At 38.4% G+C, this 20,583-nt stretch overlaps 1 protein-coding gene across 2 annotated transcripts in view; it reads left to right on the forward strand.

The window, feature by feature from the left end:
- Window positions 1-15,673: 15,673 nt before the first annotated feature.
- Window positions 15,674-20,583, forward strand: part of NRG4 (neuregulin 4) — a 172,272-nt gene continuing 167,362 nt past the window's right edge. For both annotated transcript variants that reach the window (XM_077128481.1, XM_077128482.1), the window contains exons 1-3: window positions 15,674-16,016; window positions 16,749-16,814; window positions 18,751-18,844. In XM_077128481.1, coding sequence (XP_076984596.1) covers window positions 16,805-16,814; window positions 18,751-18,844 — 104 coding nt within the window. In that variant the 5' untranslated portion in view covers window positions 15,674-16,016; window positions 16,749-16,804. The remainder of the gene's footprint in view (window positions 16,017-16,748; window positions 16,815-18,750; window positions 18,845-20,583) is intronic.

The following is a 20,583-nucleotide window of genomic DNA, read 5'->3' on the forward strand; positions in this document are numbered from 1 at the left end:
GGAACACTTGCAAATATAAAACTTATAAAAGTGTCTCACATGACTGCGGGAATACAGATCCAAAATCCTCAGGGCAGGCTGTGAAGCCGACAACTCCGATGGTGGGTCTGGATGAACTCCACAGGAGAAGCTCACCAGCTGAAGCAGGAAGAGAGCCTGTCTCTTCTGAATCTTCCTTAAAAGGCTTCCCGTGATTAGATTAAGCATCACTCATTGCAGAAGACACTCCCCTTTGGCTGATTACAAATGGAATCAGCTGTGGATGCAGCTGACGTGATCATGATTTAATTCTAGGAAATGTCCTCATTGCAACAGACAGGCCAGCACTTGCCCAACCAGACAAACAGGTACCACCACTTGGCCAAGTTGACACATGAACCTGGCCATGACAGAGGCCAGGAGGTGCATCCCTTTGGAGAGCAGTTTGGTGGTTCCACGGGAGGTGAGGGGTGGGCTTGCCATATGATCCTGTAACCCTGTTGAAGGTATATACTAGAAGAACTGAGAGTGGGGACAGGAGTGGACATTTGCACACTGGTGTTTATGGAGGCAGTGTTCTTGATTTGCAATGGATGGAGGTGGCCTAAGGGGACAATGACAGAGGAATGGAAGGGGAACCGTGCTTTTTACACACAGTAGACTACTGAGCACGCAGCTAGGGGACCTTGAGGAAGGACAGTTAGTTGAATGAAATGTCAGAAACAAAAAGACAAATATCATGCCTCACTCATATGGACTAAATGTAATATACAAACTCGGAGAATTGAAGTTGAGAGCATGGGTTAACAGGTTGGGGCCTATTGTAATGGGTCCTAGCTGTTAGGCATGGAGTTGTTAAGGATTCCACAAGGGACAGCAGTCAAAGCTTAACAGGTTTATTGAGGGGAGAAAGTAGGTGGGAGGAGGCCAGTGTGAGCCAGTTAAAGGAAAAGAAAATAGCTCCAGCTCCTCGTTTTGGGAGCTGGATTTTAAAAGGGGATTTACACCGGGAGGGGAGGGGGCCCACCTAGGTGATGTGTCATCGTTTGGATGGAGACTCGCTGACTTATGATATGGTTGTTTGCTGGGATTCTGATGCACTGCTCCCTTTGATGGGCAGCGGTCATGTACTGACAAGGGTCATCAAGCAGGCCTTCTGGTGGGTGTGGCATCAGCATGTCTGGGGCTCTCAAACATCTCTTAGCTGTAAATCTTGTGATTGTTTATCTTGCTGTCACACCTGGCTCTGCAAAAGAAACTGAGGGAAAGAAGCGGAGAGGCCCCCTGGTCACAGAGTTCATTTTATATGTAAAGTTCTTTTTTTCTGAGACCTGACACTAGATTGTAAGCTCTTACAGCAGTCAAATCTTTTCTGGAGTTGTAGTTGTTATTTCTGAATTCTGGGACTCTGAGCTATTTGTTTATAACCTGGTCATTCCCTGAAACTTCAGGTATTTATTTGTCATCTGAAATTCAGAGTTAGAGCTCTGAAGCTATGAAAGTCAGCATTACCCCATACAGCAACTGTTTAAAAAGTTGAAAAAGTAATCAGACTTCAACTGGAGATATGAATGAAGCTGATCTGGATAAGGCTAAAGTAAGTCAGAATACAGGGAAAAGGATGATGTGGTCCATATTTTAAAACCTCAAATTCTGAGTAAGACCAAAGTAAGATATTTATTTAGTGAAAAATTTATAGTTTTAGTAGTGTGTTCTCTAATTTAACTTGTGTGGTCATTTATTTGAATACCATAATTATGTGGAATCCTAAATAGGGAGTGAGATCTTGACGGTTTGTCCAGGTTAGTGTGAGGCCCCGATATATCCCAGAATAATTTGGGCAGTGAGTAAAGAAGTATTTGTAGACTCCTTAGGGGCCTGGGGAGAAAGGAGGAAATATTCAACTTCCCCATTTGGAGAATTTCTGATATTCTCACAAGCAGTGGAGACCACTAATCAATAAGTTGAGCCCTCGATCTCGGGGTCCATCCCTATAAAACTTGTTCCTGCAAAGGATAGGCTAAGCCTACTTATAATTGTGCCTAAGAGTCACCCCCAGAGAACCTCTTTTGTTGTTCAGATGTGGACTATCTTTCTCTAAGCCAACTCATCAGGTGAATTCGTTGCTCTGCCCTGCCCTAAGTGGGACATGACTCCCAGGGGTGTAAATGTCCCTGGCAATGTGGGACAAGACTCTTGGGATGAGCCAGGACCTGGCATCATGGGATTGAGAAAGCCTTCTTGACAAAAAGAAGAAGGAAGTGAGACAAAATAAAGTTTCTGTGGCTGAGAGATTTCAGAGTCAAGAGGTTACCCTGGAGGTTATTCTTATGCATGATACTGATATCTTTCTAGTTTATGGTGTATTGGAATGGCTAAAGGGAAGTATCTGAAATTGTCAAACAGTATTCCAGTAGCCTTGATTCTTAAAGATGACTGTATAATGAGATAGCTTTTTACAGTGTGACTATGTGATTGTGAAAACCTTGTGTCTGATGCTCCTTTTATCCAGGGTATGGACAGATGAGTAAAAAAATAAATAAATAATAGAGGGGAATAAGGGGTAAAAAAAAAAAAAGTTGGGTAGATTGTAATACTAGTGGTCAGTGAGAGGGAGGGGTAAGGGGTCTGGGTTGTAGGAGTTTTTTCTTTTTCCTTTTTATTTCTTTTTCTGGAGTTATGCAGATGTTCTAAAAATGATTGTGGTGATGAATACACAACTGTGATGATATTGTGAGCCACTGATTATATACTTTGGATGGACTGTATGTGTGTGAAGATATCTCTATAAAAATATTTTTTTTTAAAAAAAGAAAGGATGTTGAATTTTGTCAAAATTTTCTTTTCCCTTTAATTTGCTAATACAGGTGTTTTGGTTTACAAGCTGCTGGAATGCAATATACCAGAAATGGAATGGTTTTGTACAAGGGAATTTATTAAGTTGAAAAAGTTATAGCTCTAAGACCATGAAAATGTGAAAATAAAGGCACCAGCAAGAGGTTACCTTCACTCAATAAAGGTGGATGCTGTCAGGAACCCCTGTCAGCTGGGAAGGCACTTGGCTGGTGCCTGTTGGGGTCTCTGGCTTCGGAACAGCTCTCTCAGCTGGGAGGACAAATGGCAACGTCTGCTAGCTTCCTCTTCTTGTTTCAGAAGGAGGCATTTTCCTTCTGCATCTCCAAAGATCTCTGGCTATTGAGCTCTGTTGGCTCTGTTGGTTCTTTCCAAAATGGTTCCCTCCAGTAAGCGACCCCACCTTGAATTGGTGGAGACACATCTCCATGGAAATCACCTAAGCAAAAGTTACTACCCACGAGTGGGTGGGTCACATCTCCATGGAAACAATAAAAAAGATTCCCCACAGCCATATTGAATGAGGATGAAAGAACACGGCTTTTCTGAGGTACACAATAGCTTCAACTGACACAACATTTATTACATTAGTTGATTTTCTTGTGTTGAAAATCCTTTCCTACCTGGGATAAAACCCACTTGATCATGGTCTATAATTCTTTAAGGTGCTGTTGGATTCAATTTGCAAGTATTTTGCTGAGGATTTTGCATCTGTATTTATTAGAGAGGTTGGTCTGTACTTTTCTTTTGTTGTGGTATCTGGCTTTGGTATTAGGGTGATGTTGGCTTCGTACAATGAGTTAAGTAGTATTCCCTCCTGTTCAATTTTTTGTAGAGTTTGAACAGGATTAGTATTAATTCTTGAAATGATTGGTAGGATTTATCTGTGAAGCCATTTGGTCCTGGGCTTTTCTTAGGAGGCTTTCGATGACTGATTTAATCTCTTCACTTGTAATTGGTCCCTTGATGTCTTCGATATTTCTTCTTGAGTCAGTGTCATTTGTTTGTGTTTCTAGGAATTTGTTCATTGCATCTAATGTGTTTAATTTTTTTTTTCAGTTCACAGTATCCTCTTATCTTTCTTATTTCTGTGCAATCTGTAGTGATGTCCCTCCCTCCATTTCAGATTTTATTTGCTCTCTTTTTTCCTTTGTCAGTCTAGCTAAAGTTTTCTTAATTTCATTGATCTTCTCAAAGAACCAACTTTTAATTTTGTTAATTCTATTGTTTTTTGTTATTATTGTTCTCAAACTCATTTATTTCTGCTCTAATCTTAATTTCTTTCCTTCTGCTTCCTTTGGGATTAGTTTGCTGTTTTTTTCTCCCAAGTGTGCTGTTAGGCTTTGGACTTTAGCTCTTTCTTCTTCTTTGTCGTCGTCATCTTCATCTTTGTCTTGGCATGGGCAGGTTCCAGGAATCGAACCTGGGTCTCCGGCACGGCAGGCAAGAACTCTGCCCCTGAACCACTGTTGCCCACCTGCCCTTTCCTCTTTTTTAACATTGGTATTTAGACTTATCAGTTTTCCTCTTAGCACTGTTTCTTCTACCTGTTCAAATCTCCTGATATGCCTTGAGTACACCTTTAATCTCTTCAGTTGTGCCTTTCATTCCCATAAACTCTGCTAGTTTTCTATTCATACTTTCAAATTTTTTTATGCTCATCCAGTATCTTATTAATGTCCTTTATCTCTTCAGCCACATTTTCCTTCATCTCCTTTAATTGAATTATGAAATTTGTTTGAACATCTTTGATTAGTTGTTCCAGATTCTGTGTCTCCTCTAAAGTTTTAACTTGTTCCTTTGATTGGGCCATATTTTCCTGTTTCTTAGTATGGCTTGTAGTTTTTTGTTGATGTCTAAGTATTTGATTATCTTAATGAGTTTACTCTTGAGTTGAGCCTCTCTCTCTTGCCTAGGATTCTATTGCTGTTTGGCTTTGTGTTGAAGTTCTTTTTTAACACTTTGTTCAGCTTATTCTAGATCTTTAGAATTTCCTGCATTTGATCAGCTCTTCTTCATCTGATTCTTGCCCTGAGTCTGTGATACAATTTTTAAGATTATACTTTGTGTACAATTGTTTCACCCCCAGAGAAAAGCTTCCTTACCTCTTTTCTTTCTCTGGGAACCTTGATCTATTTTGCATGTTTGTTTGTTTGCCCCTGTAATTTTTTTTAAATTCTCCTTTCATTTACCCTAGCTGCTTTTGCCTGGTGGTCAAAGTCTGGGACAAGGGTCATGCTAGAGAGGACTTTCCAAGACTGTATTTCTCAGCCCAAACACAGCCAAGTATCCACAAAGGAGGTGCAGACCAATTCTAAAGAGAGCTCGGGAGAAGGTCAGAAAAAAGGTTAAAAAGCCTTTTTGACAGCTCCCTGAAGCTGCACTTACCTGCCTGCCCAACAGCTGGCACTCTTCAGCAAACTTTTGCCCATGACCCTATGTAGGCCCTGCTTCTTTAGAATCTCTTACTGCCTTCAGCCCTTTCAGGGGCGAGGTTGAAACAGTGGTGTGGCCATCCCTCTTCAGGATGGGCTGAAAGAGCTGGGACACAGTGATCTACACTCACTGATCAAGAGCCGTGACAAGTACTCAACCTTGCCCCCCTGTTTTTGGGGAAGAGGACTCTACGTCCCTCTCCATCCCCAGGAGCCAGCTAAGATTTGGACCCAAGGCAGCTCACCTCGAGAGTGGGGTATGAGCGCTGGCAGTGGCTGCTAAGCAATTTATACAGTTTTATACCACAGTGTCTCAGCCTCTTCATTCTTCCCTGGGTACTGTACAAGGTTCCCCTGGCCTCCAGCCTCACAAGAGTGGTTTCAGGCAGTCTCTGCCTGTCCAGTAGTTGTTTTTAGAGAAGAAGTAGTAGGCACTGCTGCCCCCTACCCCACCGTCTTTCTGGGAAATTCTTGGCAATAGGCTTTAACGGGCATTATTCAAGGGAGTGTTCATCTAGGAAAACTTCTGTCACTAACACAAGGAACTTCGTCATTGAATCATCACCTTCTATTTTTGTGGGTGCGATGTAAATAGTCCCAGAGCCATCCTATCTCCTCCCTGGGTTATGTGGAATGACGGGTCTTGCTTTTTAATCCGTTCTGCTGATATCTGCCTTTTGACTGGAGAGTTTAATTCATTTACATTTAAAGTCACTACTGATAATACGGGAATTTCTTCTGCCATTTTGCTATTTAGCCTTTGTTAGTCTTATAGCTTTTTTGTCCCTCACTTCCCTTAAAGCCTACTTTTTTTTTTTTTGCATGGGCAGGCACCAGGAAGAATTTTATATTTGTTTTTTTCTGTTGTACCAAGTTGAGTGACTTTTCATTTCTATTTGGATCTATTTTTCATCTACTTTACTTGTAGTTACCATTTAATTAAAATTTAACATACTACATATATGACAATCATATTTGTCTTAACTTTAAGAGCATACGTATACACTTTTTCTATACCCCTCTACCTGCCACCTTTGTTTTTTTTTTGCATGGGCAGGCACCAGGAAATGAACCCGGGTCTCCAGCATGGCAGGTGAGAACTCTACCTGCTGAGTCACCGTGGCCTACCCCCGTCACCTTTTTTGTATTTAATTCATTACTACTTATATCTTTGTATATTGCATGTCCAAAACCAAAGATTTGTCCATTACTTTTTATGCATTTCCATTTTAGCACCTGTAGAAGTAAAAAATGGAGTTTTATACCACACAATACGCTACAATAATACTGACATGTTTAATAACCCAAATGATTGCCTTTACTGCAAGTCTTTGTTTCTTTATGCTACTTTGAGCCACTACTAGCGTTCTTTCCTTTTAGTCTGATGAAGTCCCTTTAGCATTGCTTATAGAGCAGGTGCAGTGGTGATGAACTCACTCAAGTTTTGTTTATCGGAGAATGTCTGAATGTGTCCTTCATTTTTGAAAGACATCTCACTGGATATAAAATTCTCAGTTGGTGGTTGTTTGCTTTCAGCACTTTAAGAATTTCAATCCACTGCCTTCTTACCTCTGTGGTTTCTGATAAGAAATCGGGACTTTCCTGTATGTGACACACTGCTTTTCTCTTGCAGCTTTCAGAGCCCTCTGTTTGTCCTTTGCCTTTGACAGATCAGTCCCCCATGTAGGGAACTGTGTATGTGTCTTCAAGTTTATCCTGTCTGGGGTTTGTTTATTTTCTTGGATGTGCATATTAACACTGGAAGTTTTCTGTCATTATTTTTTTTCTCTATTCCTTCTGCCCTTCTTTCTTTCTTCTCCTTTGGGGACTCCGATAATACTTAAATTGGTATGCCTGATAGGGTCCCAGAGGGCTCTTAGGCTATTTTTGCTTTCAATAATTCTTTTTTCGTTCTGCTCCTGAGCCTGACTCATTTCAAGTGTCTTGTTTTCAAGTTCACTGATTCTTTCTTCTGCCGGCTCCAATCTGCCTTTGCGACCCTTTTGGGAATTTTTCATTTTGGTTACAGTTTGCTTCCTTTTTAAAATTCTATTTCTTTACTAAAATTCTCATATTGTTCATTCATTGTTTTCCTCTTATACTTGAATTCTTTTCTACATTTTCCTTTATTCTTTTGAGCAGTTTTTTTATATCATTAAAAAAAAATCTGGGTTCAGTATGTCCACATTCAGGTCTTCTTCTTCGGTGTTTTCTGGATTTCTATCCTCTTTCTTTTGATGGACCATAATTTCCTATTCTGTGTTTGCCTTCTACCCTTTTTGTTGCACACTGTACATTTTAATACTTTTGAATGTTAATGCTGGGATTATATTCCCTGAGATGTCTGTTTCTAGATTTTGTAACCAGCTGGTGATAAGACAGAGATGTTCTGAGCTTCAGCCCTCCTATCAGGAAGGCCCCCCAAGGCAAACGCAGTGTGCAGGGTCCCTGCCTCTCTGGACCTCTGTCTTGTTCTGAGCTTTTGCTTGTTAGTTGTTTTGGAATTTCCCTGTTTACAGGAGTTTGGTTGTCCCCTCTGTTTCCCAGGAGAAAGACCTCCCTCTCCTGAGTGTTGGATGCCAAGAGGCTTTTGTCCCAGACTGGCCACCTCTGTAGTTTCTTATATTCCCTTTCATTGTCTCAAGCTGTTTTTTGACTGGAGGGCAGAGTCTAGGATGAGAGCTCACCAGGGATGATTTCTCCAAGTAAGTCCATCCCAGCTGAAACTAGGGGCCCACAAAAAGGATGCAGACCAGCTCCAAAATGCCCTTGGGGAGAGGATCAGGAAGGGTGCCCCTTGCTTCTCCAATGGCTCCCCAGAGCCGAGCCTTCCTGGCCTGTCTAGCAGATGCACTCCTTCAGCTAAGTGTCCCCTACAGCCCTGAGGACGCATGGCGTCCTTAAATCTCTGCCGTGCTGCCCCTGTCCAGGGTCAGCTGAAACCCTGGCTGTCCTCGGAGTTGGGCCCCCAGCATTCTATATTCACTAAACAAAAGCTGTGATTGGCTTTTCCCACCACTGGTCTTGGTGAAGAGGATTTTTATATCCTTTTCTGTCACTGGCAAGCTAGCCAGGGGCTAGACCCAGTGATGGGCTGCCGTGAGAGTGCAGGAGGGCACCAGTAGCCACTGCTTGGAGAAAGCAATCTACAGTTCTTTACCATAACTTATCAGCCTCTTTTCCCACTCTTCCCTCAATGTTGAGCAGTGCTCCAGGGTTTCAGATCGTTATTTCAGACACTTCCTGTCTGTATATAATAGTTGATTTGGTGGAAAGACTGAGTCCTGGAGCTCCCTCTTCCACCAGTTCACCACCCTTAATCCATTTTCTTAATCTTGAATTTGGTTTTGGGGCATGCCATGGTGGCTCGGTGTCAGAGTTCTTGCCTGCCATGCTAGAGACCTGGGTTCGATTCCCAGTGCCTGCCTATATGTGGGGAAAAATTTTTTTTTGGTTTGGGGTATTTTTCCTGGAACAACATATAGTTGACTCCATTTTTCTTGCCATAGTGTTAAGGGTTTTGTCTTTTATGGTAGGGTAGTTATTGCAATAAATATAAATAAATTAGTGATATATCCTATCTCCGTTCTGTTACCTTATTTTATGCAACTCTTAAATTCTTCCTTTATCCTTACAACATCATCTATATAATTTCTTTTTTAAACCTTTTCTAGTATTTTGAAATGAGATAGTTTGTTTCTAATTCTATTAGTGGTTGCTTTTACCAACAAAGTTCTCTCTAATCTGTCATTTTCTATTTGTCAGCGTCAAGTGAGGGATTGTGAGAACTGGTTTTGGGGCTCAAGATGGTGAAGAGAACACATGAGTTATGCTCTTGTCTCTATTTAAACTCCAGTAGAGAAGAGTAGTGAGGCATGAAAAGGAGTAACCTCTAAATGGCAAAGATAAAAGGAAAGGGGGAGCTAGGGGTCATCAGTAATCATATGATTTTACCAATTCTGGAAGATTGAAAACAAATGTTAATGGATTAGACAGTGCAGGAAGCTGCAACCCAGAATATGCGATGAGGAGGCTGCAGTGAAATGAGAAACATTTCTTCCCCCAGAGAAACGTCACTTAGCAGGCGGGACAGAGAGGAAGAGTTTGGGGGAGTGGGAGAGAGTAATCGAAGATCAGTATATGTCCTAGTTTGCCAGAGCTGGGACAGCAAATACTACAGAATGTGCTGGTTTAGACAACAGGGATTTACTGTCTCAGTCTGGAATATCAAGGTTTGGCCAGGCCATGCTTTTCCCAGAGTCTGAAGCTCTCTGGTGATAGTTCACCAGCAACCCTTGGTATTCCTTGCCTTCTCCATGCGTCCTTACCTCCGTCACCTGCAACCTCTCTCTCCTTCTCTGGCGTCTCCTGACTGCCTCCATGTTTCCTCTGCTTATAAACACTTCAGCCCTAACCATACTGGGTTCACACTTACCCTGATTCAATTTGGCCTCACCTAAATAGGATTTTCAAATATTCTATTCAAAAAGGAGTCCACATGTTAAATAACATTTTCAAAGGTTCTATTTACAAAGGGGTTCACACCCATGGGACTTGGTGTGGAACTGAACATGTCTTTTTTGGAGGACATGACCTAATCCCCAACAGGTTACAAAATTAATAATACCCCCACCCACCTCTTCCGCCTGGCAGAACGTGAGTGGGGAGAGTCAGGTGTCCAAGGCAAAAAGAATTCTCTTTTCTAAAGAAATTAAATGAAATCTTTTTTTTTTTTTAACTTTCTATTATATAGTATAACATATATACAAAGCAAAGAAATAAAAAAGCAATAGTTTCCAAAGCACTCTTCAACAAGTGGTTACAGGACAGATCCCAGAGTCTGTCATGGGCCACCATACGGTCCTCTCAGATTTTTCCTTCTAGCTGCTCCAGAATATAGGAGGCTAGAAGTCATACATATTTTGTCACCACAATTTACTTTTTTTCTTTCTTTTTTGTGAAAAATAACATATATACAAAAACAGTAAATTTCAAAGCACAGCACCCCAATTAATTGTAGAACATATTTCAACGTTTGACATGGGTTACAATTCCACAGTTTAAGGTTTTTACTTCTAGCTACTCTAAAATACTGGGGACTAAAAGAGATATCAATTTAATGATTCAGCAATCATATTCATTTGTTAAGTCCTATCTTCTCTGCATAACTCCACATCACCTTTAATCTTTCCATACCTCTCTTTAGGGGTGTTTGGGCTATGGCCATTCTAACTTTTTCATGTTGGATGGGGCTGTCAGTAATATGGGGTAGGGAGGTGGAACTAGCTGATGTTCAGAAGAGGCTTAAATGAGATCTCATGGGCACTAGGGCTTACGATATGGTTGTTAACTCTGGAAGAGAGGTTGGCAAACTTTCTATAATGGGTCACAGTAAGTGTTTGGGCTTTGCGAACTACATAAGATTATGGTGTCATGTTTTTGTGGCATTTCCCTCTGTATTTGCATGTGTGTATGTGCGTGCATGCATGTGTGTGTGTTTAGAAACCTTTAAAAATGCAAAAAACGTTTTAGCTCAAGTGTCATACCAAAACAGTCTGGCCTGTAGCCCCTAATGTGCTGATACCTACTCTAGACTCAGGTCCTTCTCATTCTGTCACCTGAGAGTCCCACCGTATGATAGCTAACTTCTTCTTCTTTATTTTTTGTTGAACATACAAACACAAACATTCTTACCATATGATCATTCCATTCTTGGCATATAAACAATAACTCACAATGTCATCACATAGTTGTATATTCATCACCATGATCACCTCTCAGAACATTTGCATCAATCCAGAAAAAGAAATAAAAAGAAAAAAAATTCATATATACCATACCCTCTCCCCCTTCCCCTCACTGATCACCAATATTTCAATCTATTAAATTTATTTTAACATTTGTTTCCACTATTATTTATTTATTTTTAATCCATATGTTTTACTCGTCTCTGTCAATCAAGTAGATAAAAGGAGCATCAGACACACAAGGTTTTCACAATCACACAGTCACATTGTGAAAGCTATATCATTATGCAATCATCACCAAGAAACTGGAACAAAGCTCTGCATTTTCAGGCAGTTCCCTCCAGCCTCTCCATTATGCCTTAACTAAAAAGGTGATATTTATTTAATGCATAACAATAACCTCCAGGATAATCTCTCGACTCTATTTGAAACCTCTCAGCCACTGACACTTTATTTGGTCTCATTTCACTCTTCCCCCTTTTGGTCGAGAAGGTTTTCTCAATCCCTTGATGCTGAGTCTCAGCTCATTCTAGGATTTCTATCCTATGTTAGTTACCAGGAAGGTCCACACCCCTGGGAGTCCTGTCCCACGTAGACAGGGGGAGGGTGGTGAGTTTGCTTGTTGTGTTGGCTGAGAGGCCACATCTGGATAGCTAACTTCTTAATAGCTCCCTCTGAAAATAAACCTACCAGCTGTCCCACACAGGTGCATCGAGCACATAATCCCTCTTCCAGTTAGGGCATGAGGTCTATTGGGAAACAGACTGACTCACACAAGAGCAGAAGAATCCACACTGATGATCTGGAATAATCATCAAAGTATTGCATTTTTAAACATGAACAAATGACTGGGGCCTAGCAGATATTTGAGGAAAGGACCAAGGTAAACAGAAAAAGTGATCCTAGAAGGAAGTAATATAATTCAGGGAACCAAAGAAAATGTAGAAATACTGTCTAACCAGTATTTCTCATTAGTATATTGTGGGTTATTCAAGATGCTGTTGTATCCCTAAAACAGGAATAAGAACAACTATGGAAAGTGAATAATAGAATAAATAGCTCTTTACAAATTAAAAAAATATTGCTAAAGTTAAAAAAAAAAAAAAGCCAATGGCAGGGATAAAAGGTACAGTTGAAAAAAAAAAGAATCACCCAGAACATTGATTTTGAAAAACATAGAAGAGGGCGGGCCATGGTGGCTCAGCTGTCAGAGTTCTCGCCTGCGATGCCGGAGACCTGGGTTGGATTCCCAGTGCCTGCCCATGCAAAAAAAAAAAAAAAAAAACACAGAAGAAAAACATGACAAAATATAGAAGCAAAGGGGGAAAATTGGGTACCCTATGTACATAGGAAATTCATAATGAATGGGAAGAAATGATCAAAACAGACGACTTTCTCAAGGCTTTAGGAGCACGGACCTTCGGTTAGAAGGGACCCAATGAGTGTCTAGAATAAAAAAATTTGAGGAGTGAAACTAGGTATTATTTCCTCTCTCTCTCTCTCTCACACATACACTCACACATTCACAGACTCTCACCCTGAGTTAGTTCATTCACATAAATGTCTTCAGCCACTACCAGTGAGTTTTTGAGTTCCAAATTTATCTATAACCTGGTTTTTTTCTTGAATGCAAGATCTATATGTCCCAGTATTTCCTTCTGCGTGTCCCAGTAGCACTTGAATTTTAACATGTCCAAAATAAATCATTATCTTACTCATGTCATCTGTTTGTATATTCCTTTTTTGTTTTTTAACAGCTCTGTTAACCTAATCATAGAAATGATAGCTCTATAAAATTCATCTAAGTATACAGTTCAATGACTTCTAGTAAATTTATAACTGTGTGATCATCTCCACAGTCCAATTTTTTTTTTTTTACCATTTCAGTGACCCAAATGCCCTTGCTCATTTGTAGTCATTTCACATTTCCACTGCCAGTCCCAGGCAACTACTACTATGCTCTCTGTCTGTCTAGATTTGCTCTTTCTACATGTACAGAATTGAGCAATATCTGGTCTTCTGTGACTGGCTTCTTTCACTTAGCATAATGTTTTGAAGGTCATCCATCAGTAGTACTTCATTCCTTTTTATTGCTCAATTGTATCCCATTGCATGGTTATATCATATCTTCTCTATCCATTCATCAGATGATGGACATTTGAGTTATTTCCAGTTTGGGGCCATTATGAACAATGCTCTTATAAAGATTTGCATACAAGCCCATGTGTGAACATTCATTTTGTTTCTCTTGGATACATTCATATGCTAATTTTTTTTTTTTGCATGGGCAGGCACCAGGAATCGAACCTGGGTCTCTGGCATGGCAGGCGAGAACTCTGCCACCTAGCCACCGTGGCCCGCCTATGTTTAACTTTTTAAGAGGCTGCCAAGCAATTTTCCAAAGTGGCCGCAACATGCTGAAGTTCCATCAGCAATATATGGAGGGTTCCAATTTCCCCATTTCCTTGTCAGCACTTATTAGTGTCTGTCTCTTTGATTATAGCCAATCTAGTGGGTGTGACGCAGCATCTCATCGAGGATTTTATATGCATTTCTCCAGTGACTAGTCCTTTACTAGTTACTAATTTCAGCAATACTTGAAAGTTATTCTTGACTTTTCTTTCTTATCCTGTTCACCCATTCTGTGGGTTATACCTATTAAATATATCTATAATTACCCTTCTCCTAATTCCCATCTCTTTATTTCTTCACTCTTGTTGATTATTAAAATGATAAAAAGCAGTTCAGACTGCTTCCTCTGAATTAGTTCCTCTGCAGTTTCCAATCTCTTTTCCACACTGCCATCAAAATGAATTTTCTAAAACGCAGATATAGTCATCTCACGCCTTTGCTAAAAAGCACTTCAAAAACTCTCCCTTGCCTTTAAGAAAAAGCCCACGATTTCAACCTCATTTCTTTTCCACTTTCTATTCTCGCTACTCTTTATCCCACCATCCGCTCTCCTTCCAACCCACACATGCACTCAACACACTGCCCACATTCCAGCCTGCTGGTATACCTGTGTTATCTAAACACACCAGGGCTTTCTTTGGTCTGTGCCTTTGAACATGCTGTTACTTCTGTCTGGAATGTTCATTCTTCTCTGTTTACAAACCCCTGCTCATCCTCAGGGCTTGGTCCCAATACTTCTTCCTCTTGGAAACGTTCTCTGATTGCTCTTAACAGTTAAGCATTGTTTGTGTGTGTGCGAATATAGCAATATCTAACATTATTTGAGGATATGAGGATATATACCTATGAGGACATATTAGATGGAATCACATAAACTGTCTGTTTAGTAAATCAAAGTATAGTTTATGTGAGTCAGCCTAAAACATTGCTGTAATTACTTGTTTGTGCCTGTCATTTCCCCACCCAGCAAGAGACTCATTTGTTTAGTACACATTGGTTGCTAGATGGATAGACAAATGAACTGTTAGAAACCAAGGCTTTTGTGTAGAGTGGAGAATTAGCTTGAAAATCGTCAGGTTTTCCACTTTAGAATTACATGGCTCCAAAGGTGAAGTTCATTTGCATTGTGCAAAAAATAATCTATACATAACCGACTGCCATGGTGGCTCTAATATGTTCATCTTGAAGTTGTGGGTGAACTCACAAATCATTCTCTCTCATATACAATTTCATAGTCATTTTCATCTTAATGAGCAGCAAAATAGTTCCATAGTTCAGATCAAATAATAAAGGATACCAACTTTTTATAAAAATATCATTTTAAAATTCAGACACTGCAAGTTAATGATACCTATATAATGATTATCACTATGTAAAAATTGCCTTTGAATGTGGAAGATAATATATAATAGTGGAAATAATTTTTCAGACTATGGGATTATATGTTTTTTAAAATATTAAAAAACAAAACAAAACAAATGGACCTAGTTTGAGTGTTTTGCATCAATCAAGTATTTTCTAAATTGTGGTTTTAGAAAAGATAACTATCTAGATGTTTAGCCTTTTTTTAGGTAATTATATGATGAAGAACCCAGTCCCTAGATTTTTTAAAAGTACAGTTTTAGTCACTATTTTAAAATTATTTATGACTTTTTTACATTTATAGCTTTCCTTAATGCATATATTATAGCTTAGCAATAATTTGTAGGTAATTGCATTGCCATTAGTATTAATTGAGTTCAATGATCATTTTCATTTCAAATTGAACATGTTATATTTTCTGTTATGGCTATTACATACTTTCATTTTTGCCCATTTTTCAAGCCGTCACTTATGTAAAGTTTATGTGATGTGTAAGGAAATCCTTATTTTTTAAAACACCTTGTGGAATGAGGTTAGTTAGCTCAACATTAAAATTCCTCTGTGCACAAATTTATACAATAGTCTTGAATGACTCAGACAGGCAAAGAGTAAGGATTCTAAAGAATGTGGTTTATTTGATAATTGCACAAGTTGAAGGGTGATTTGGGAGCCCAGCTGAGTACAAACTCCTTTCCCAAGTGAAATTTGGCTTCATTCACTCCTCTGAACATGTGGACTAAAGGGAGGAGCCCCTCGCCTGGTGCCTGGCCCCCGTGCACACCTGGGGCTTTGTCTCAGCTTTGCCCACACTGCAACCAGATAAATCAGATTTTTGACACCAATTAGAAAATGCAAGCCACAACTGCTGTAGTCTGCAGCATTCAAAAACTTGGAAAACACTTCCTGTCCAACACATTTGTGTATGTGTGTGTGTGTGTGTGTAAATACAAGTTTTTACTGAGGTGAGCTCTGTTTGTTTGGAAGAAGGAAAGCAATACATGGAGCCAGTGATTGTTTCAAACTAAATTTGAGTAGGTTTGGTGTTCTTTCTCTATCGCTCCCCTTCCCCTCCCCCGCTCTCTGCTTGTGGGTGTAAGAAAGAGCAGAGATAGGCTTTGGGAGAAGACCTTGACTTCACACCTGTGTTAGCAGGAAGCTGTCGATTCAGAATTTTTGCTACAAGTCAGGGGTTTCCCTTTGGGAAACTGAATTGAGAGTTTGTCTTAACGTAAGTATAAATCCTTCATCTCTTCAAATATGTTTTTTAATGCCTTTGTTTTTTGTTATAGCTGATTACTTCACACATAAGTGTGTTGCATTCGCTACTTTGCTTTACCAGGTACCAGGCATTTTTTTAAAAAAGACGTGTGTGGATTGGTAAATGTAAAGTGCAATCTCCAAAAGCTCGAAAGTACCTTTATAAAAAAATAAAAAGATTTATAGGTTCTATAAAGATGTACAAATTTGTAATGCTTTTAAAGATTTTTCTGGACTGTTGGGCCATTTTCAGTAAACTGAAATATTGAAAGCTATCGACTCTACTTAAGAGTTAGATTAGAAATAGGCTTTATGAAAAAGCAAAGTCAATACAGGTCATTCAGTTTCATTTACCGACTCATAGCTTTCGATATATAATCTACATTAGTAATGTTTATTAAAAGTAAAACTTACTTTATTTTTCTCTAGAGAGAGATTTAAGATTATATTACATTATTTAGACAATAATTTACATTTAATGCATTTGTGCTGTTTCGTGTTGCGCTTTAAGTTTTATCTGTTCAGATTTTCATTAATTTGCAATAAATATCTAAACAATAATCTAACCAAATATTTTTGTCATTAGTATAAAAAGTCTTAATTATTTATAACACTTAAAAAGTATTGCTAGTAGAATATTTGATATTTGATAATGCTCTGAAAAGAAGACTTTTCCTAAATTATTAATTTTAAACTATTTTAGGTGCTGTTTTTCAACCCTAATCTTTTGAACAAGAATGAAACTATTTAAAAATTAAGATGACAACAGGTAATTTCTTACAAGTTTAGACTTATGTCAATGTGTGTCACATAGCAATAGGGCAAAAATATATATTAATGTGTATTAACACAGGGCTTTATTTTCCCCAACTGCAACTGTTTGAAAAATCGGAAATCCTTTGTAGCATGACTATATTTTATAGTAGATTTATATGTTTTATTGCTTTTTTACAAACTGACAGATTCTAGGTGTACTCTATATCTGATATCAACTTCTCAAATAATAAGTAAATGAAATTAGAATAAAAACAAATTCACGGGTAGTGAGTGATTCAGGTTAGATGAGTTTGCTTTACTGGTAAAATTCTAAGTGTTCAGACATGTCTGGTTATAATCCAGTTAAAAACAAAGACATTAATTTCAGCCAAGAAGCAATCTATTTCAAAGTTACTCTGTACCCTCAATAGAACTCTCTAATAAAATGTTAAATGGGATTTTATTTGTTAACTAAATTAATCCTGAAAAATTATAAGCATTATCTCATTAAAAGCTGTTTGATTACAAAGAAGTGCGGCATTAAATAAGAGAGAAAAATCTAAAATAATTAGTTTGGGATGTTTTACTTTATTTTCTTGCCACTTAAATTCTTTGTAGCTCTATTTTCTTCTTTAAATTTTTAAACTTTTATAGTTATAATATGATGTTGAAATTTATTCTACTCAATTCTAAAGTAAAAATTTCAAATTTAAATTTCAAAATTTGTGAAGATTTCTGGCTCATAGCAATTATATCTTATCAATAGGTATCAGTATTTTAGTGGCAAATAAATGTTAGGTAATTTTTTTTTAATTAGTATACTAATTTCTTCAATGCCAAGTTGGATGCCAAATTGGAGCAATGCCATTTTCTCCTTCACATTAGGTAATTCTAGGTCATTTCCTAGACAGAAACAATTAGAAACCAACAAAGCACAATTTTATAGCAATGTAAGTCTTTCTTCAAGACCAAAGAATAAAGTAGTCAACCATTTTCTTCTAATCATAAGCAACACTCAATTGCTCAATCAGTTCTTTTCTTTTTTCTTTCTTTTTAAATTTTCTGTACAGTGATTTTGACAATCAGGAATGAAAAGAATGGAATTTGTTTAAAAGCAGGGAAGGGTGGGGAAGCTGGAAGGAAGGAGAGAGGTGCCAAGGGAGAGAAGGACAATAGAGAGATAAAGAATAAAGGAAAGGCCAAAGATAAAGAAGGAAGGAATGATAGAGAAAGAGGAGGGAGAGAAAGGGAGCGAGAGAGAAATGAAGTTTATGTTGTTAACATCTTAAAGGTTTTGGTTGACTATCAAGCAATGACTTAGGTTTTTCATTTTACTTTAGAATTTGAGTTATGTCTTTACAATAATTGCTATGACTTTAAAAAATCTTGCGAATCAAAACCTTTAAATGTTATTTTTGTTTTTTTTTATGTTAAGACTGCCATATGTAGAAATATATAAATTATTTTGGAAATCTGAATTTATTTCAGCAATCTAAATCTTTTTCCCAAGCGCTTTCAGATTCTAATATATTTGAGCGCTAATAGGAAAGATAAGAACCTAAATACACCCATTGGACAGGGAGATGAAAGGGATTCAACATTAAACATATCTCTTTAGTTGCCTTAGGCAAAACTTCAGAAGCACTGTACTAAATGAGAGAGGCCGCTGTTTATTCTAAGATTCTAATTCCCTCATTTTGACCTAACGAATATAGAGATTCTCTGTTTGTTATCCAGCTAATAAAGCCATTGTAATTAATGGCCATATCCTTAGGACTAATTTGCTTTTCTTTCAAAGGGCTAGCAGTCTCTGCTTATTAATAAGGAATAAGATTGTGTCCTTCATTTTTTTTGAGCACCAGCTCTTCATTCTATTCATACCTATTGCTCGTTGCATGAGAAGCAGCTGTAATTTGCCTTTCTATATTCCATCTCTGTATGGGTTTTAGATCACGAGAAGCCCTGCGGACCGGGCCACGGGTCGTTTTGTCTGAATGGGGGCATTTGTTATGTGATACCTACTGTTCCCAGCCCGTTTTGTAGGTAAGTGGAATGGACTTGGGGGAGTGGGTAATTTTATGTTTCTTCCTCTACTGGCTTCTTTGAGAACTGATAAAAAGTGTAACATGAGGGCACAGTGCAAGGGTAGTGCAGTGGGAGAATTCTCACCTGCTATGTGGGAGACCCGGATTCGATTCTCAGCCTGGGCACTCACACACACACACACATACACACACACACACACACCAATCAACAAATCGTGCTGCAATAATGAGACAGTCACATGGAAAAAGAATGAAATGTGAGCCCCACCGCACAGCATACCAAAAAAGTGTAATATGAAAAAGTGTAAAGCAAAATTATGTCTTTACACAAAGCTAAGTTACAAATCAAGTTCTCACTTCTTAAGGTATTTATTTTGAAAATTGGTAATGGGAGTTTCTAGCCCCATCAGATTTCTTAATGAACCATTTTAGTGAATTCTATGATTTCAGCAACTTTGGAAGAGTAGCCTGCTTTGAATATTAACTGACAAATAACTGGAAAATAAAGTATTGTAAAGGAGCCCAGCATGAGATATTTTGCTTTAAGATTAGAATACATAAATATTTGAAAACTGTGCTGATAATAAAATGTATCCTTGATATGGTGGAAGGAAATGACTTAAATTTTTCTAACGTTGCTTACTATTTTAAAAAGAGGGTTGTCTTAGTCACTTTTGTTTAAAATATGATTTACTTGGGGAGTATTCAGTGATTACTAAATAAAAGATCAATAGAAGACTTCAAAATAATACTTGTACAGCTTCTTGTGTTTTGTTAAATAGTATTGAAGGGGATGTAACAAAACTCATTTTGTTAGTAGCTGAGGCCAGTAGACATCAGTGAAGAGGGGGCCTGAGGACCTAAAAGTATTCTGTAATATGTGTGAAATACTCTGTTTTTATTCTTTATCCTAAAGAGGAGATACAGAATCTAAATTTAAGATTCTTCACCTAAATAAAAAGATAGAAAAGTAAAAATCATAGGAAAGGTAAAAAGATAAAAATTCGGATTTAGTCTAGAGAAGATGAGGCAAAGGAATAACCTTATAGTTACTTCGAGAAGTTTTGGGGAGTTTTCATATGGAGAAGATGGACTACATATTTTTCCTCTCAAGTGAATATATGAAGGAAAAGGGATGGAGGGACAAACTAACAGTTATTTAGTGCTCACCATGTGCATCAATGGTTTGCTTTTTTCTTTTTTAACCTACTCACTGAGATACAACCTATGGACAATTAAGTACATTCATTTAAAGTACACAGTTAATGAACTTTGACAAATGTTTACACCCATAAAACTACCACCACTATATTGAGATAGAGGGCGTTTCCATCACCTCCAAAAGCCTTTTGCTTGCCACTGTTCTTCATTTGCCTTTGGGAAAAGGGGTGGGGAGGGCACTTCAGGCACAGCAAAAGTAAGGGGAAAATGAGAAATTAAGTGACTTGCCAATTCTGACTCCTTTTTCTTTTATGCTGTTTGCCCCATTTCGTTCTTTTTCCATGTGAGTATCCCATTATTGCAGCACCATTTGTTGAATTTTTGCTTGTTTTTTTCCTTTCTTTTGTTTGCTTGTTTGTTTTTGGGAAGTGCATGGGCTGGGAATCGAACCTGGGTCTCCCACATGGCAGGTGAGAATTCTACCACTGAACTACCCGTGCCCCCAACCCCCCAACCCATTCTGCCTCCTTTGTAAGGGGCTATGGCATGTGGGGTTCATGAAATTCTCAGAACAAA

This window comes from Tamandua tetradactyla, chromosome 14, assembly GCF_023851605.1.
Source record: "Tamandua tetradactyla isolate mTamTet1 chromosome 14, mTamTet1.pri, whole genome shotgun sequence".
NCBI lineage: Eukaryota > Metazoa > Chordata > Mammalia > Pilosa > Myrmecophagidae > Tamandua > Tamandua tetradactyla.